The sequence below is a fragment of the Rousettus aegyptiacus genome, unplaced genomic scaffold (genome assembly GCF_014176215.1).
Source record: "Rousettus aegyptiacus isolate mRouAeg1 unplaced genomic scaffold, mRouAeg1.p scaffold_m13_p_19, whole genome shotgun sequence".
NCBI lineage: Eukaryota > Metazoa > Chordata > Mammalia > Chiroptera > Pteropodidae > Rousettus > Rousettus aegyptiacus.
The window spans coordinates 4,550,504-4,565,099 of NW_023416294.1; the positions used below are offsets into that span (position 1 = coordinate 4,550,504).

General features: G+C 54.9%; 1 protein-coding gene and 1 long non-coding RNA gene across 5 annotated transcripts in view; both read right to left on the reverse strand.

Annotated features, from left to right (window-relative positions):
• Nucleotides 1–4,347: 4,347 nt before the first annotated feature.
• LOC118613542 lies at nt 4,348–10,017 on the reverse strand. Its single transcript, XR_004955524.1, has 2 exons — nt 8,982–10,017; nt 4,348–8,518 (listed from the first exon to the last, which is right to left on the reverse strand). It is a non-coding gene; the product is annotated as an uncharacterized LOC118613542 (long non-coding RNA).
• Nucleotides 10,018–12,077: 2,060 nt separating this feature from the next.
• Nucleotides 12,078–14,596, reverse strand: part of LOC107518008 (oral-facial-digital syndrome 1 protein) — a 33,299-nt gene continuing 30,780 nt past the window's right edge. For all 4 annotated transcript variants that reach the window (XM_036235713.1, XM_036235714.1, XM_036235715.1 and 1 more), the window contains 4 exons: nt 13,885–14,027; nt 13,085–13,222; nt 12,478–12,542; nt 12,078–12,215 (listed from right to left, as the gene is read on the reverse strand). In XM_036235713.1, the coding sequence (XP_036091606.1) occupies nt 12,173–12,215; nt 12,478–12,542; nt 13,085–13,222; nt 13,885–14,027 (389 nt within the window). In that variant the 3' untranslated portion in view covers nt 12,078–12,172. The remainder of the gene's footprint in view (nt 12,216–12,477; nt 12,543–13,084; nt 13,223–13,884; nt 14,028–14,596) is intronic.

Sequence of the window (14,596 nt, forward strand, 5' to 3'; positions counted from 1 at the left end):
ACCGGCGTCCTGCAGACGAGGCTGCGGGTACCAGACGAGGCAGCCGTACAGAAGGAACGGGCCCTTCCCAGCGTCTGGGACTCGCCGACGCCGTCCCTCGCGCCGTGAGCTGGGAGGGGACGTCGTTGGTCACGGTCCCTCCGAACCCGTCTGCGAACGTCCCCGAACGGCCGCCGGGCGCTGGCGCAGGAGCTGGCGGCGCCGCGATTCCAGCTGGAGCGAAAAAAGAAAAGCGAGACATTTCCACGGAAGTCGGAGAAAGGAAGCCAGAGTCTCGATGGGATCGGCACCGTCACGAGGTCTGGGACGCGCATCGGCGCGAAGCCGCGATGCACCTGACGTGGGCCCGGCATGAAGAGTTCGCCGGAGATCCTCTCTGCGTGTGCGTGTGTGCATGCATGTGCGTGTGCGTGCATGTGTGTGCGTGTGCATGCATGTGTGCATGTGCATGTGCATGTCTGTGTGTGCGTGTGTGCATGTGCATGTGTGTGTGCGTGTGCGTGCGTGTCTGCGTGTGTGTGTGTGCATGCGTGTGCATGTGCATGCCTGCGTGTGTGCATGTGTGTGCATGCGTGTGTGCATGCGTGTGCGTGTGCGCCATCTGGCGACACGTCTGTCATCGGTTTTTACAACGACGCTCGCGCTGACACCTTGTGGTCGATGCTCTGTCCATCGGCCCAGACTTTTCCCAGCCTTTTCGCTATCCCTGTTAATCCTCCGAACTCCACCACGGAGGGCCCGAGGAACGCGCGGAGACCCGGAGTCGATGCTCCGGTCTCCACAACAGCGGTGGGCCTTCCATCCTTTGCAGTAGAATATTTTTTTCCTCCACAGGATCTACAAAGCGAGCGTTCCGAAGAAGCGTCGGAGTCGGACACATCTCCCAGTACGTCGGCACCTCCACGCGCCCGGCTGTGCCGCGGCTGCCGACTTCAGTTGGGTCGCTGCACATCTTGGAATTCTTTCCTTTACCAAGAAGAAAAAAAAAAATTTCACACCCCATTCTTCTGAAGTACCTCACAGAGCAGCCTTTCTTTTCAATGAAATAGAATCTTGAAAATGAGTTTCCAGCACGGGCTTCCGCGTGTTTCCCCCGTTGGTGTGGACGTGGACGTGCAAGTCTGTTCTCGCGAACTCATCAGAGCCTCACGCTGCCAAGGGCCAGTTCCTTCCTGTTTCTTATAAAGATTCATGAGGCAAAGGTGGGGAATTGCTATTTGGTGCGGTACCAAGCGGGGTGTCAGGAATAACGGTTCATTACCGCTCCACTTTCGAGCCTTAAAAACCCAGCGTAAGCCGCGGGCTCCCGGGCCCACATCCCGGACGTCAGCTGTAATGCGCTGCGTGGTGGCTCCCAGCAGATGGGGCCACGTCCCCGCTCCGGAACCTGTCAACGTGGCCTTATTTGGGGGGAGGGGGGAGATTGTTGCAGATGGAAGTGAAGGGTTTGGGTTGAGTCCTCCCGGAGCAGGTGGCCCCGAGCCCAGGGACGGCGTCCTTATAAGGGACAGAAGGGAGAGACAGACACAGAGGAGTCGGAGGCAGAGACGGGAGGGACACGGCCACCAGCCCAGGGGCGCCTGGGGTCCCAGACACTGGGAGAGGCGGGGAGGACCCTCTCCTGCGGCCTCCGGAGGGAGCGAGGCCGTGGGACTCCTGGACATCACCCTCTGGTCCGTGGGGCACAGAAAACTCACTTTTCCCAGGCGTGTGGCTTCTAACGCCCGGGCAACGGCCACCTCCTTGGCCCCTCGCGGCAGGACCCTGGCTGGGCTCACGGCACTGCGCGTCCAGGGCACCCCACCGCGCCCCGGGGCTGTGGGCCGACTGCCGCGCCCCGCCCCGCCGCCGCCCTCCTGCTGCGTGTGGCTGCCCGCAGAGGAAGGGCCAGAACCGCCCCCGGGGGAGCAGGGCGCCGGCCGCCCACCTGCTGGGGTCCGGGGGGCGGGGACGCTCCACGCGGGGCGCAGCCCCAGCCCGCGGGGCCAACCGCACCACAGGAAGCCGCTGCCACGGCCCGTGAGGCCGATCCCCTCTCCTCGTGAACGCCGAGGCTCAACCACGCTGTTCTTCGTAATGGATGGAAAACGAGCCCGAGCTTGGCTTGTAAAACATCCCTCAATGCCCGTGTACGTGCAGGCCACTCCCCGTGAGGTATTTTCGCTACGCACTGCTGGGGCCCGGCGTCGCCTCTTTGTATCTGTATGTGAAATCCCTGACGATGTAGGGACTTGTCGCGTCCCGTTCTCCCGAAGCGTAAAGACCCCCTCTCGGCCCACGGCGAGGATGAGAGGAAGAAGGGAGTTTTTGCAAACCCCCCTTCCTTACCGCCTGAGAGACGCACAGTGTGAATGCTCCATGTCTAAGTGCTCGCCTGTGCATTCCCGGGCGCTGTCACTGCGGCGAGGGGCAGGGCCGGGGTTCGGGGTCACTTGCGGGCAGAAGGCACAGACCGGGCGGGGTGCAGTGTGGTGAAGAGCGTTTTCCAACCCCGAAGCATTTCCGACACATTCGCGAAACACGATGACCGTGAACGTGAAAGCCGAGACGTACCGCATGCCAAGTCCAACTTACGTGACGTGAACATAAATCACGGTCTCTGCCGTGAAGGTTCTGAGCGCAGACTCTCGACCTCAGAACATGAGGCGAACCATCAGCAGAGACCTCGAGGCCGAGGCCGCAGACCAGGAAGTTCACGGGGAGAGGGATTTGACCTCAGCGTCTCGAAACGCTTTACGAGGGGGTCGTCCTGCGGCTGCTTAGTTCCCAAACTCACGTGAAGGAAAACCTAGCTTTGAAAAATCAATATTTGCAGATCCTGGCTCAGCTAAACAGAGCATAGTTTGCCGGAAGACTTTGCTTTTTCACAAATGACCGTGAAGTTGCCGACTACTGCTTTGGGGGGTCCCAGAGAAATTCTGGCACGTAGGCAAATTCACAAATATGGAATCTGTGGATGAGAATCGACCGTGTACATGCACATGAGTATATGTGTGTACGCATGTATGTGTGTATGTGTGCATGCATGTGTGCATGCATGCATGTGCATGTGTATATGCATGCACGTGTGCATACCTGTGCATGTGTGCATGCATGCATGTGCGTGCACGTCTGTATGTGCGCATGTCTGTGTACGTGTGCATGTATGCACACATGTGTGTGTATATGCATGCACGTATATGCATGTGTGTGCACGTGCATGTCTGCATGTGCGCATGCTTGTGTGTGCATGCATGCGTGCATGCATGCACACATGTGTACGTGCGTGTGCATGCACGTATATGTATGTGTGTGCATGTGTGCATGTCTGTATGTGTGCATGTTTGTGTGTCCATGCACGTGTGCATGCATGCACACGTGTGTGCATATGCATGTGTGTATGTGTGTATGTGTGTGCATGCATGTGTGTGTCTGTATGTGTGCATGCTTGTGCGCGGTGCATGTATGCGCACAGGCATGTGTGTGCGTGTGTATGCATGCATGTATATGTATGTGTGTGCATGTGTGCATGCACGTATGTGTATGTGCGTGCATATGTGTGTGCGTACAGCTATGCAGTTTGGGGGGGCGTGGCTTGTGATTTCGGGACATCCCAGACTGCTAGAGCGAGGGGGCGCCTGTCCCCTCCGCCCCGAGAGGAGGCATTCGCAGGATTCCCAGCCCCCGAGTCGTTCCCTCCCACGGCAGCCCATGAGAAGCGAGCTCGTGCTCCATCCCGGTGGCCCGCTCTCCGGCTGCCGCCGGTCCCCTAGCCACACGCTGGGCGGGAGGATGGCAGTCGCTGGGAGAGGTGCTGGGAAATGCCGGGCCTCGGCTCCATGTCTCCACGGCTGCTGAGCCCGGCGCTCCCGCCCGTCATCCGTTACACGCACCCAAGTCCTTTCCACAAACGCGTCGAGCGCAGAGCCAAGGACCGATACAGCATGTGCTACGTGAGGGAAAGTCAGTGCGCGCTAGCCGCGGACACCTCCCATTGTGATTATAAACCGAGAAAGGCACGCCTCGCCGGGGAAGCACCCGCCCCCACCCCAAGCCGGCCCGCACGGCCCGTTCCTGCTGTCCTGTTTCGCCTGATGGCTGCTGCGCACAGCCACGCGCTCTTGAAGTCTAAGCGTCGGGAAGATGGACGCACTGAATCCTCAGTGCGCGAGGCCACCAGGGAGCTGTCGCGAGCTCTCCGGCGTAGCATGACTGACACCCTCAGACCGAAGCAGAGTCCAGGCTCCCGCGGCGCTGTGCCGGGAATCCGTAAATGGCTTTAGGCAACTCACCGCGCATGGTGAATGAATGCGATGACTTACCGTGCACGAATTACAGAATCACGAGACCGGGCTATTTTTTTTTTTCCCACATTTGGAAAAGAATTCAGTTATTTACTGACGTTGGTGAGCACTCCTTGAAAAATAATTTTCTGAAACTTTGAGCGGTATCTCTAAATGAAGTATTCAAACTTGGAAATACCTGCCTTCTCCGTGATTTCTGCTGGCTTGATGACCAAGCTGAAATGAGGAAAATGAAAATGAGTTAAGATGAAACGGAAGAGAACCTCCTGAACCTGGGTTTTCGTCAGACTCCTTCTGCAAAATGTTTTTAAAATATACTTTAAATTTGATTTTTTTTTTATGATGACATGGTTCACCACCAAATAAATGCCCCTCAAATAAGCCAGATGAAAATGTGAAGAAAAATAAAGGCCACCCGTTAACACAGTCCTTCCTTTCAAAGCCCACAAAATCGATAACCTTAAACTGCTGTGTTAGTGAGTGGTACCAGATTCCTCAAAGCCGGGTCTCAAACGGCACGTACGATTTTAATGGGAAGAGAAATTGTTCCCGGATCTGAAAGTCTCAAAGATGTTGAGAAGGAAATATAAAATCTAAGGAAGTTGAGACGGAGATTTTGCAGGAAAGATGAGGAAAATAAACGGGAAAGGAGTGTTTACCACACCGACTGTAAAGAATGAGGAGTTTTACATTTTGTGAAATGAAATAATGGCAGTTATAAACGGAAAATATAGTTTCATTACTAAAAATTTGTTGACGGGGACTGCACGCTTTGCTTACAGTTCTTAAGTCTGGTTTTGACATTCACTTAATTTTACGTGTTAAATATGTAGTTTTCTATGGTTTACTCAAAATAAACATTGTTCACACTCTTAGGCCTTTAGGAGAATTAACTTTTTCCTCAGATAGGAAAGGCCTCTGCACCACACTTATTTTGACATAACCACACAACGTGTTTCTGAACTTCTGCATTGGTGTGAAAAATTACTCTCAAAATGGTAAAAAACCACTTCTTGTATTTTTTGCTTTTTCTTAACAATAACTTCGGCCATTTTTTCAAGTCCACTATGTTTGTATACTAACTCTTCTTCAGCCTTTTAACATTAAGCCTACCAGTAGAGCAGGCTTGCAGTCTCTGATGCCGCTGATCGCAGAATGAGTATTAACACAGAATAACCCTCTCCCCGTTTACAGCAAAGATTGTCTGATCTGCCTAGCTGCTTGCTTTGCCTTCGACATGCTCACTAGCCATCACGCTCACCCTTCTTTTCCAGATCCACTTCCTCATGTTACTGTCTTCTAACTGGGCTTAAAGGATGCAAGCAAAATGCAGGCTCACCAAGACGTCAAAGCAAAGGAAGAACAGGAACTGCAAGATATCCAGTCTCGGTCAAAAGAACAATTCAATTCTTACACATAAATGTTTGCCAGAGTGCTTCAGCTGATGAGTTCACAGCTCCGGCACATCCTCAGAGAGCTGCCCTGCAGTGCGGATCTGTCCCACCAAATGCACTCGTGTGCAAGACCAAACACACTCGTGTGCAAGTGCAAACACACTCGTGTGCAAGTGCGAACACTTCACTGTCTGTCTCGAGCTGCCGGGATAGATTTCTAGGGAAACCTTCCAGGAGGTCGATCTTTTGCTTTAGAACAGATCTTGGAGGTTTTATGCCAGCCGTTTGAAAAGGCAACACTTTGACACAACGATTGTTCACCCTTTTGAAAGTTGTGGCATGTTCATATTTGTTGCCAGAGCAAGCCTACCGAGACAGGCGATGAGAACACGGCATACTCCTCGATAGGGACCTGTGTCGTGCCGGCACCAAGGGATGGGACCATACATTCATGTCTGCCCTCTCTCCTCAAATAAATGTATCTAAATAGGGAATGGAATGGAATTGGTGTCAGGTTCCTTTCTGACAGCAGACATTTATTCAACTGTGGCTCATCAAAGACAATATGCTTCTCACAATTGAGCAGGGCACATCAATGTCATAATCCAATCAGAAATCTATTTCTCAACAATGCTAAACTGAGCTCCTATACTGCTGCTACACCTGCCTTTGAAGAGGCTGGACTCTGGTGCGGTGACGAGCTTCCAGAATCACTTGTATAAAAGGTCTCGTTTTAGTAAAATGACCCGCTTGTCCTCAGTCTTCTTGGGAAATAAACGTCAGCTCTGCCTCAGTGAGCACTGGCTTTAAATGTCTAAGAACTTATATTCCAATGCGAGACCCAAAATCCTTCCTAGAATTTTGTTGCACAAATGCCTTTCTTCGTTAAGAAGTGTTACCTTATTAACATGACCGCCATTCTAAACCATTTTTACGCGGTCCGAAAAGCGAGTTTACAATGTCATGCCGACCCTCTAACACCTAGTTACAAACAGGCGACAGACCTCTTACTTTTTAGACTTGAAGACTTACGTCATTTGAATTAGGGTTGGTATCTATTTCACTTTTTCTTATCTAACTCTTAGTTTCCTGGAATAATAAAGTTTGATGTTCAGCATAAAAAAAGAAAGAAAGAAAAACCTGCTTGCGTTTAAGCCATTTTCAAAAGAAACGTGCCTCGTAAATCGGTGTGTTCCAGGACACCTAAAGAGACTGTGGACGTTGGTATCGGTGACGCTGACCTTTGCGTTTTTATGAAACGACACGTAGGACTCTCAGGCGCGGCGGTGCTCCGTGAAAGCGGCCGCAGCCTGCAGGGCCGACGTGTGTGTGCACGTTAGGAACTCACCCGCGGTTTGGCCGTCTCCTGGATCTTAAAACGTGCGTGTGCAGAAATGTCTGAAAGCGAAGGAGGCAGCCCTTCGTCAGGACGCTATTGAAAGCAAACGGCGAGTATGACACTTCATCCGGGTCCTTTCGGTAACGCCCGGAACGCCCATCGGGATCTTGAGTGTTGTCTCGTTCCTGGGGAGACGCTCTCTTCCGCGTGGAACGGTCGCTCCGGAATAGCTTGGTGACCTGTTCTCCTGCTGCACGACAGACACATTTTTCCCAGCCGTGGAGGTGCCGTTAGCGTCTGGTGTTCCAGAAGCAGCAGTGTCTAAAGCCTAATTTTCCTTTTCTAATTCCGGTAGCTGTTACCAAGAATTTCTGAAAGTTTTGTTGAAGTAGTCTAACACTTTTTATGTTAAGGGCATTACATTTTGCTATGTATACATTTTTGCAGCCTAACAGTGAATCAATACTTTCTACCAGCACCGAGGGCTTCCTGGAGTTCTATTCAAGTGCTAAAATAAATACTTGTAGGTAATAGTCGATACTTGCGTGTGCTCATTTTAAGATCTATTGAGGTGGAAATCGTTGTGGATGTACTAAGAGAAATTAAATTATAGCCTCATTCGCTTGCCTTTTTACCGCACGTAAATACTGTCTTTCTCCGTCCTAATTGATGGGAGTCCTTTTTAAACAGTGTGCATAATCAAGGTTTCACATTCACATGGAAATAACGTCTCTTTCAAGCAGGAGCGATTTGAGAAAATGGCGTCGCCCACTGGGCTGTATTTTGTATGAAGTGTCAGTAACTCTTTGTAGGTCTCTGTGGAAAGGATCGCGTTTTTCTGACCAACTTCAATGAACGGAAGCGCTGGTCCTACGGGATTCGCACAACTTAGGTTTGGAGTAAAGAGAGAGGTTTGGGAAAGAGCAAACAACGAGGAGCCTTCGGAAGGGCCCGTGTGCCTTCGGCTGTTCGGCGAACCCGAGGTAGAGAAGTCTACTGAAGGATTTATTGGGGAATATATATATATTTTAAAGATCTAGATCTAACCGTCATCGTGTAAAGCAGCGGAGGTAATAAACGTGGCACTTAGGATTTCATTCCGTACCGTTTGAACTACGTTGCCAGCGCGATTGCACGTCTGGATTGTCTCCGGCTGCCCTTTCGGGGGAGGACCAGACGCAGTCGCTGTGGGCGCAGCGGCGTTTCTCGGCGAGGTGCCTGCGGATCATGGCCCTTCACACGTGCCCAGCAGAGCTGAGGAGGCCGCCGGGAATGCTGTCTGTCACACTGCTCGACAGCTGTTCGCGGGGCATTTGGCGATTATTGCTTAAGTTACATAAATCACCTGAATAAATACGCGTCGATCGTGCCTAGATGAGACCGCGTGCGGCCTCCTCAGCGTCGACGGGAATCCTGCCAGAAATGCAGACACCTTCGGAGGGCAGCAGAGAGGATGCTCCATTTCTCTAGTTGTACCTTGTGAAACTTAACTCTCTGAAGAGCTGAAAAGAAAGTCAGAGTTTTAGGGGAAGAAACTACTCATTGAAAAAGCAACGAGCAAAACTGTTTTAAGTCCATCGGAAAATGAGGAACAAAGACTTCACCATAAAAAGTTTGAGACCATCCTTTTAGGGCTTTTTAACGGTGCGACAGCCATAGTGTCATGAGATTTACAAGAGGCAATAATCCGCCTCATCGGTATCCTTTCCTAAGCGATGGCATCGTCCCCCGGCAAGTGCGAGGCTCATCTGTTCTCAAATGTCGATGAAAAATTATAGATTTGACTTGAGGCCAACTTTTTCAAAATGAGCATTAGAATGAATAAAACCGCAGAAAGTTTTGAGGAGACAGAAGTAGACACGGAGGTCAAGGCAGGTTTGGCAAAGAACATTCTTCTTCTAAAATGTGCCCCGCCCCGCAACAAGCTTCCTCACTGTTTTGCTATTTAAACGTTACTTGACCCACCTGGGGACGACGTTTGCTCGGGGGCGGGGGTCTAGTGGAGGCCGAAGAGGCCGCAAGGCCGGGTCTTGGCCTTGCGATCTGTATTCGTGGGCATTCCAGATGATGTGCCCTCCGAACAAGAAACGACTTGCTTTTCTTTAAATGGAGTCTGCCCTGGAGTATAAAGAATCCTTAGAATTTAAGTTGACTGGGGGGGAAAAAAGCTATAACCCTGAGCTAGAAAACAAAGAATACAATGAGTTATTTCAACCAGGGCTTTGAAAATGCAGGGCAGAGGACAAGCTGAGTAATATCAGAAAGTATTAGGAAGTCACTGGAGGGTTCCGGTCCAGGATGCTGACATGCGAGGCCCCAGGACTGACCGCCCCTCGCGCAGCACACTGAACGGACCACGACACGTGGGGTGATTTTTCCTGAAAGAAACCCCAAAACTGGCTGAGCTTCTCCTTACACAGGCGGTGAACAGGAAAATGCATCGCAACAGGAAGGCAGGCCGAGACATGCTCTTACCGTCCACTCCACCCCCGACACGCCGCCGTGCAAGGAGACGCCTCCCACCTCCAAGGTTCTCCCCAAAGCGCAGGGTTTGCAGCCCGTGTCGAGTGCCCCAGCTTCCAAGACTGACCCGAGGGATGGGCACCCAAACGCCCAGCTCGTCAGGCCAGCAGGGCTTGTGTCTCCCAGACCCACGAGACTGAAACGGCTCTGAACCAGTTCCAGAGGAATCGCCAATTCCTGCCCTTTCCCTGAAAACGATCTATTTGCATGTTTTAAAAGCTGCTGCCTGAGAGTCAGGCTTCCAATTTACCACACATCCGGGGGCTGAAGTCACCCTCCCGAGACTGGGGAGGCCAGTGGGTGCCTCCTGCGCCTGCTCCAAGTCGCCAGCACCTCCCAGGAAGGAAAGTCTACTCCACTGTGCCCCGGATTCAGCGGCTGCCCCCCAAAGGGCAGATCCGTGGACTGCCTGCCTCTGACACCCAACAGAGCTAACAGTCACGAGCCTCGTGGGGCGGTAGCGAAGGAAGCAGCAGTTCCTAACAGGTGCAGGGACCCCTCGCCCCCCCCCGGTGCCCCCACCACGGCCACACACCCAGGCCGCGCGCAGAGGGACTGGGCGGGAACGCCCATCTCCCAGTCTGTCCCAGGAAGGGGCCTGAGGACAGCAGTCCACCTCTATGCACCGCTGATACATTCCAAGACCCCCAGCGGATGCTGGAAGCCGTGGAGAGTACCAAACCCTAAACATGGTATGGTTTTTTCTATACATACACAGTTATTATAAAGTTTAATTTACAAATTAGAAACAGTAAGAGATTAATAACAATAATAATAAAGAGCAATTAATATACTGAAAGTTACGTACGTGGCTTCAGGGCCATTATTAAGTAAAGTACGCACGGCTTCAAGACCAGCACCGTGGTGCCGTGACTGCGTACCTGGGAACAGAGGTGGGTACTCAGTGACGGACAGGCAGACGGTGTCCTCGGAACGGACGCGTTGGGCGAGGGGAGGATTCACCTTCTGGGCAGGACGGCACGAGGCTCCACCACGGCACTCGGAACATGCGATCTAAAACGCGGGAGTTATTTCTGGAATTCCCCACTTAACGTTTTCATAGGGTGATAAAAGATCGGCCGAGAATGACCATCTGCGGAAAGCAGAACGCTGGAGGCCCCCGCCCGCAGGGGAAGACGGAGGGGGCGGGACAGGAAAGCTTGTGCAGAGAAATGACGGCCGAAAACGTCCCTGGCGTGGGCAGAGCGGCAGGCTCGCAGCTGCAGGAAGCCCAGGGGCATCCAGAGAAGGTAAAGCCAGAGCCGTGCGCACGAGACACATTGTCGCTGAGTTGTCTGAGTTCTTTCTTTCAGCTACTGTCAAAGGTATAGCTTGATGAAAAACCCCTTAGAAGCCTGAGGAATGAGAAATGCTAAAAACCTTGCGCTTTGCTATAGACCTCAAGGGCCACACGAGCATCGGAGGGAAAAACAATTCGGCCCGGTTTGTATCTGTAAAGACAGACGCTCCGCTCCAGGATTTCACTGCGCACGCAGACCGGACGAATCGCGTGCCGGGCGCTGGGGGACAAGGGTCAGCAGTGCAGGTCCACGTCCCGGGGGAGCCCTCGGTCCGCGCGAACTGAGACGGCTGCTCCCCCCCCCCACCCCCGAGCAGCTCTGTGCACCTTTCGGTGCCTCCAGCAGCCGAGTCACGGGAGAAGCTTCCCGAGGCGCCGCCCCCCGCGCGCTGCAGGGTCAGAGACGCAGCCGCAGTGACCAGAGCGCAGCGGCCCTCGCGCTGCGGGGGTGACTCTGTGGCCGCGCTCGGGCGCACTGGCCCCCACGTGCTTGGAGAGTGGTTCCCGAAGGTGGCTTTGGAAGGCGCCATCTGGCAGGTGACCCAGGCCGAGGCCCGGGAGTCGTCCCCCGGAGCGGCTTCGGGACGGCGCGGGTCAGAGGCCGTGGCCACCTCGACACCTGGGCGGGTGTCTTGGCTGCACCACCCGACAGGCACCGGGCCTCGGTCCCGTCACTGGGTCCTCTGCGACCCCGTCTCCTGCTCCACGCCCGTGGCCAGCCGCAGCCACACGGCGTGCGGCCATGACCGCGCGGGGACGTAACGCAGGGCTAGGTTCACGCCGACACCTGGCACACGGCACGCGCTCAGCGCATCGTACCTTCTCCCACCGCCATCGAAGAGTCTGCGGAGAACCGAGGGAGAGAGGCTGGAGGTCGAGGCCAGCGCGCACGGCGCCACGCCCAGAGCCTCGGATGCCAACACGCACGTCGTCCTTTCCGGGGGCGAGTCGGAAGGACGCCGCCGGGGGAGACGGGCTCCTGTGTGACGGGCAGTAGCCCCAGAGTCGCTCTAGACAGCAACCCAGATGGAACTTCCGAAATGCGGGCCTGGACTTTGACCAAAAGATACATTTTCAAAAAAATAACCTAACACAAAAACGGAAGGAAAAAAACCCAGCAGCTCGATCTAATGCAATGGAAGGCCTCAGGATGAGAAATTCTGAAGAGCTGTCACTTGACCGCATCGTTTTTGGCTTAAACACTAGAGAACCAAATGAAATTATGGAAAAAACCGCACTGGATGGGTAACACGACTTTTATTGAGATTTTTGTCTCATTACAGAACTCGCTGGCCTTCAGTCGCAGGAGTAAGCAGCTGGGCCACGTGTACGGTCACCAAGAGTCATCTGGTTCTTCACGAGAAGGGCCTGTGAAACTACGTAGGGAAACACAAAAGATTTAAAACTTCGTTAAAGTCTTGTCGAGGTTACGCAGAGGCCTCTACAGCGTTCTCACTGCTTCCCCACGGAGTTTCTGCCTTTGCTTAAAATTTGTGTCTGCAGCAATTTCGCAATGTAAAAAAAGGCAACGGTTTTGTGGTTTTTTTTTGGGGGGGGGAATCGGCGACTTCTCGCAGGCAGACCCCGAGGCGGGGCGCGGGCGCGTGTGCGTCAGACGGGGCGGGGGGGGGGCCGTACCTCGCATCCTTGTCACTGGCGGCCAGTGTGTCCCCCTGCGAGTCTTCCCCGCCGGTCTTTGCGCTCTGGTACGAAGAGAGAGAAAGGATTTTGAAAGGAGGTCTGTATTAATTTTATTAACTACTTTGTTTTCTCTTAGTGCTACTTGTGAAATATCTATGGAATTTCAGAGTCCAAACAAGAGGTGACTTTTAAACACGAAATTCAGCCAGCGCATCAAGCGACCCAGGAGGCCCCTTGGCACCCGCCCGCAGCCCTGCGGCGCCCAGCGCTGACGGCTCGGGAGGCGCCCACGCACGCGCTACTCCGCGACGAGGCTTCGTTACGCTCCTTAAAATCAGGGACATCTCAACCTTTACAAAGTGTGACAAATCTAAACCTGTTCCCTTTTTCACCCAAGCAAGAGTGACGGAATTTTGTCAGGAGTGTGATACGTTTCAGACTCGAGGCTCCATCTGAACTTTGGATTTTCTCTTGCTTCACCTTTTTGTGACCAATCCAGAAGGCAGACTGCGCCCCAAGGTTTCCTAATAGAGCGCAGAAGCCCCCGCCCCCCGCGCCCGCCCCGCCAGCCGCTACCCCAGGCCCCGGCCCACGGCGCCCGCACCTCATCTACCGTCTCGCGGGCGCCTCGGACGAGCTTCATGTATTTCTCCAAAGGGTTTTCAGCACACGCAGATTTGTCTTTCGTGCTCACTTCTAATTCTTTCTCCATTTCAATTTTCAAGGACTCTTCGATCATCCGCTGTCAAAGAGATGGGCGGTGAAACAGGAAACATGCAAACGTATTTTTTAAACACCCAGTAACATAATTCCGATCCTTTAAGAGAAACTTGCGCCGAGTCACTGCTACCATCACAGGGGGACAAACATGTCCACTCAACTAAGGAAGGGATGAATGTGCTTTAGGCCAAATCCACCAGGAGTGCAGGGGCCGTCCACACGGGTGCATTCACGTGAGGTTCGGCAGGCGTGTGCGGCGGCCGGAATGATGCATCTGGCTGGGAACGAGGACGCGCGAGGCCGAGCAGAGTGAGGCAGGAGGAGGGCCGGGGAGGCCGTGCAGGGCACCACGGCCGGCAGCCGCCGCCCCGCGTCCGCCCGGGCCCCTCGGCTGACCTCTAACCCGCTCGCAGCTCGCGGCTCGCCTCCCTCACGGGCGCGTCTTCAGCGGCAGCCGGGAGCGCACGCGCACGGGCCCTGCGGTCCTATGCCGCCCCTCGGGCGTGTGCACGGCCTTCCGGGCCCGGCAGAGCAGGGGTGCGCGACGCCTCCGGCAGGCGGTGCAGCGTGACCCGCCGGCTGCCAGGACCCTGGGGCACACGCAGGACTCGCGTGCCGGCGGCGGGCAGGGTGCTGGGGGGGCGCAGTGTGGGGAAGGGGGCGGGGCGGGCGGCCGCGCTTTACCCTCTCCTGGTCCAGTTTCTGCAGCTCTCGCCGGCCCCGCGCGAGGGCTCCCCGCTCGCTCTGCTCCCGCCCGTCTCTGCGCCTCTGCTGCTCCCGCCCTCCTTCCTCTTCTCCCTTCTCTGCGGTTTGTTTCTGATCTGCACCTGACGGATCAGAAAACATGGTGAGTAGCTCGCAGCACCACTTTTGCAAACAGACGTGGGGCTGGTTACGGGGCCCCCCAGAGACTCGGGGACACTCGGGGGACCCGCCCGGTTCTCCGCGGACTCTGCGCAGCGGCCGGTCCGTCATCAGGTCCTTGGCCCCAGCCCCGCGCTGGGACGGGGACGGCCCCTCCCTTACCCGTCGGTTGTGACGTGACCATCGGCCCGTGTATTGACACCGCAGCTCCCAGCCGCCCAGCCCCGGCAAAGGCCCTTGAGCCCCTGCTGCTCAGAGCGGAACAGAGGCCGCGCACGCCCCGCCCCCAGCTCGCCGTCCTCCCCCGCACAGGGTGCCGGCCGTCGCCTCGGCCCCACGTCTTCCTCTCGCGTCCCGGCCTCTGCCCCAGCCTCACACGCGCGTTTCTGAAGGGTCCCCGGCCACCGGCACAGAGGCAGCGGCTCGCGGAGTCATCCCCCCTGCCCCTGAACCCTGCTCCACGCCACGCTCGGCCACCAGGCTCACGACTCAGGACCTCGTCCTGCTGCCCTCGGGGTCCTGGCCGCCGGCT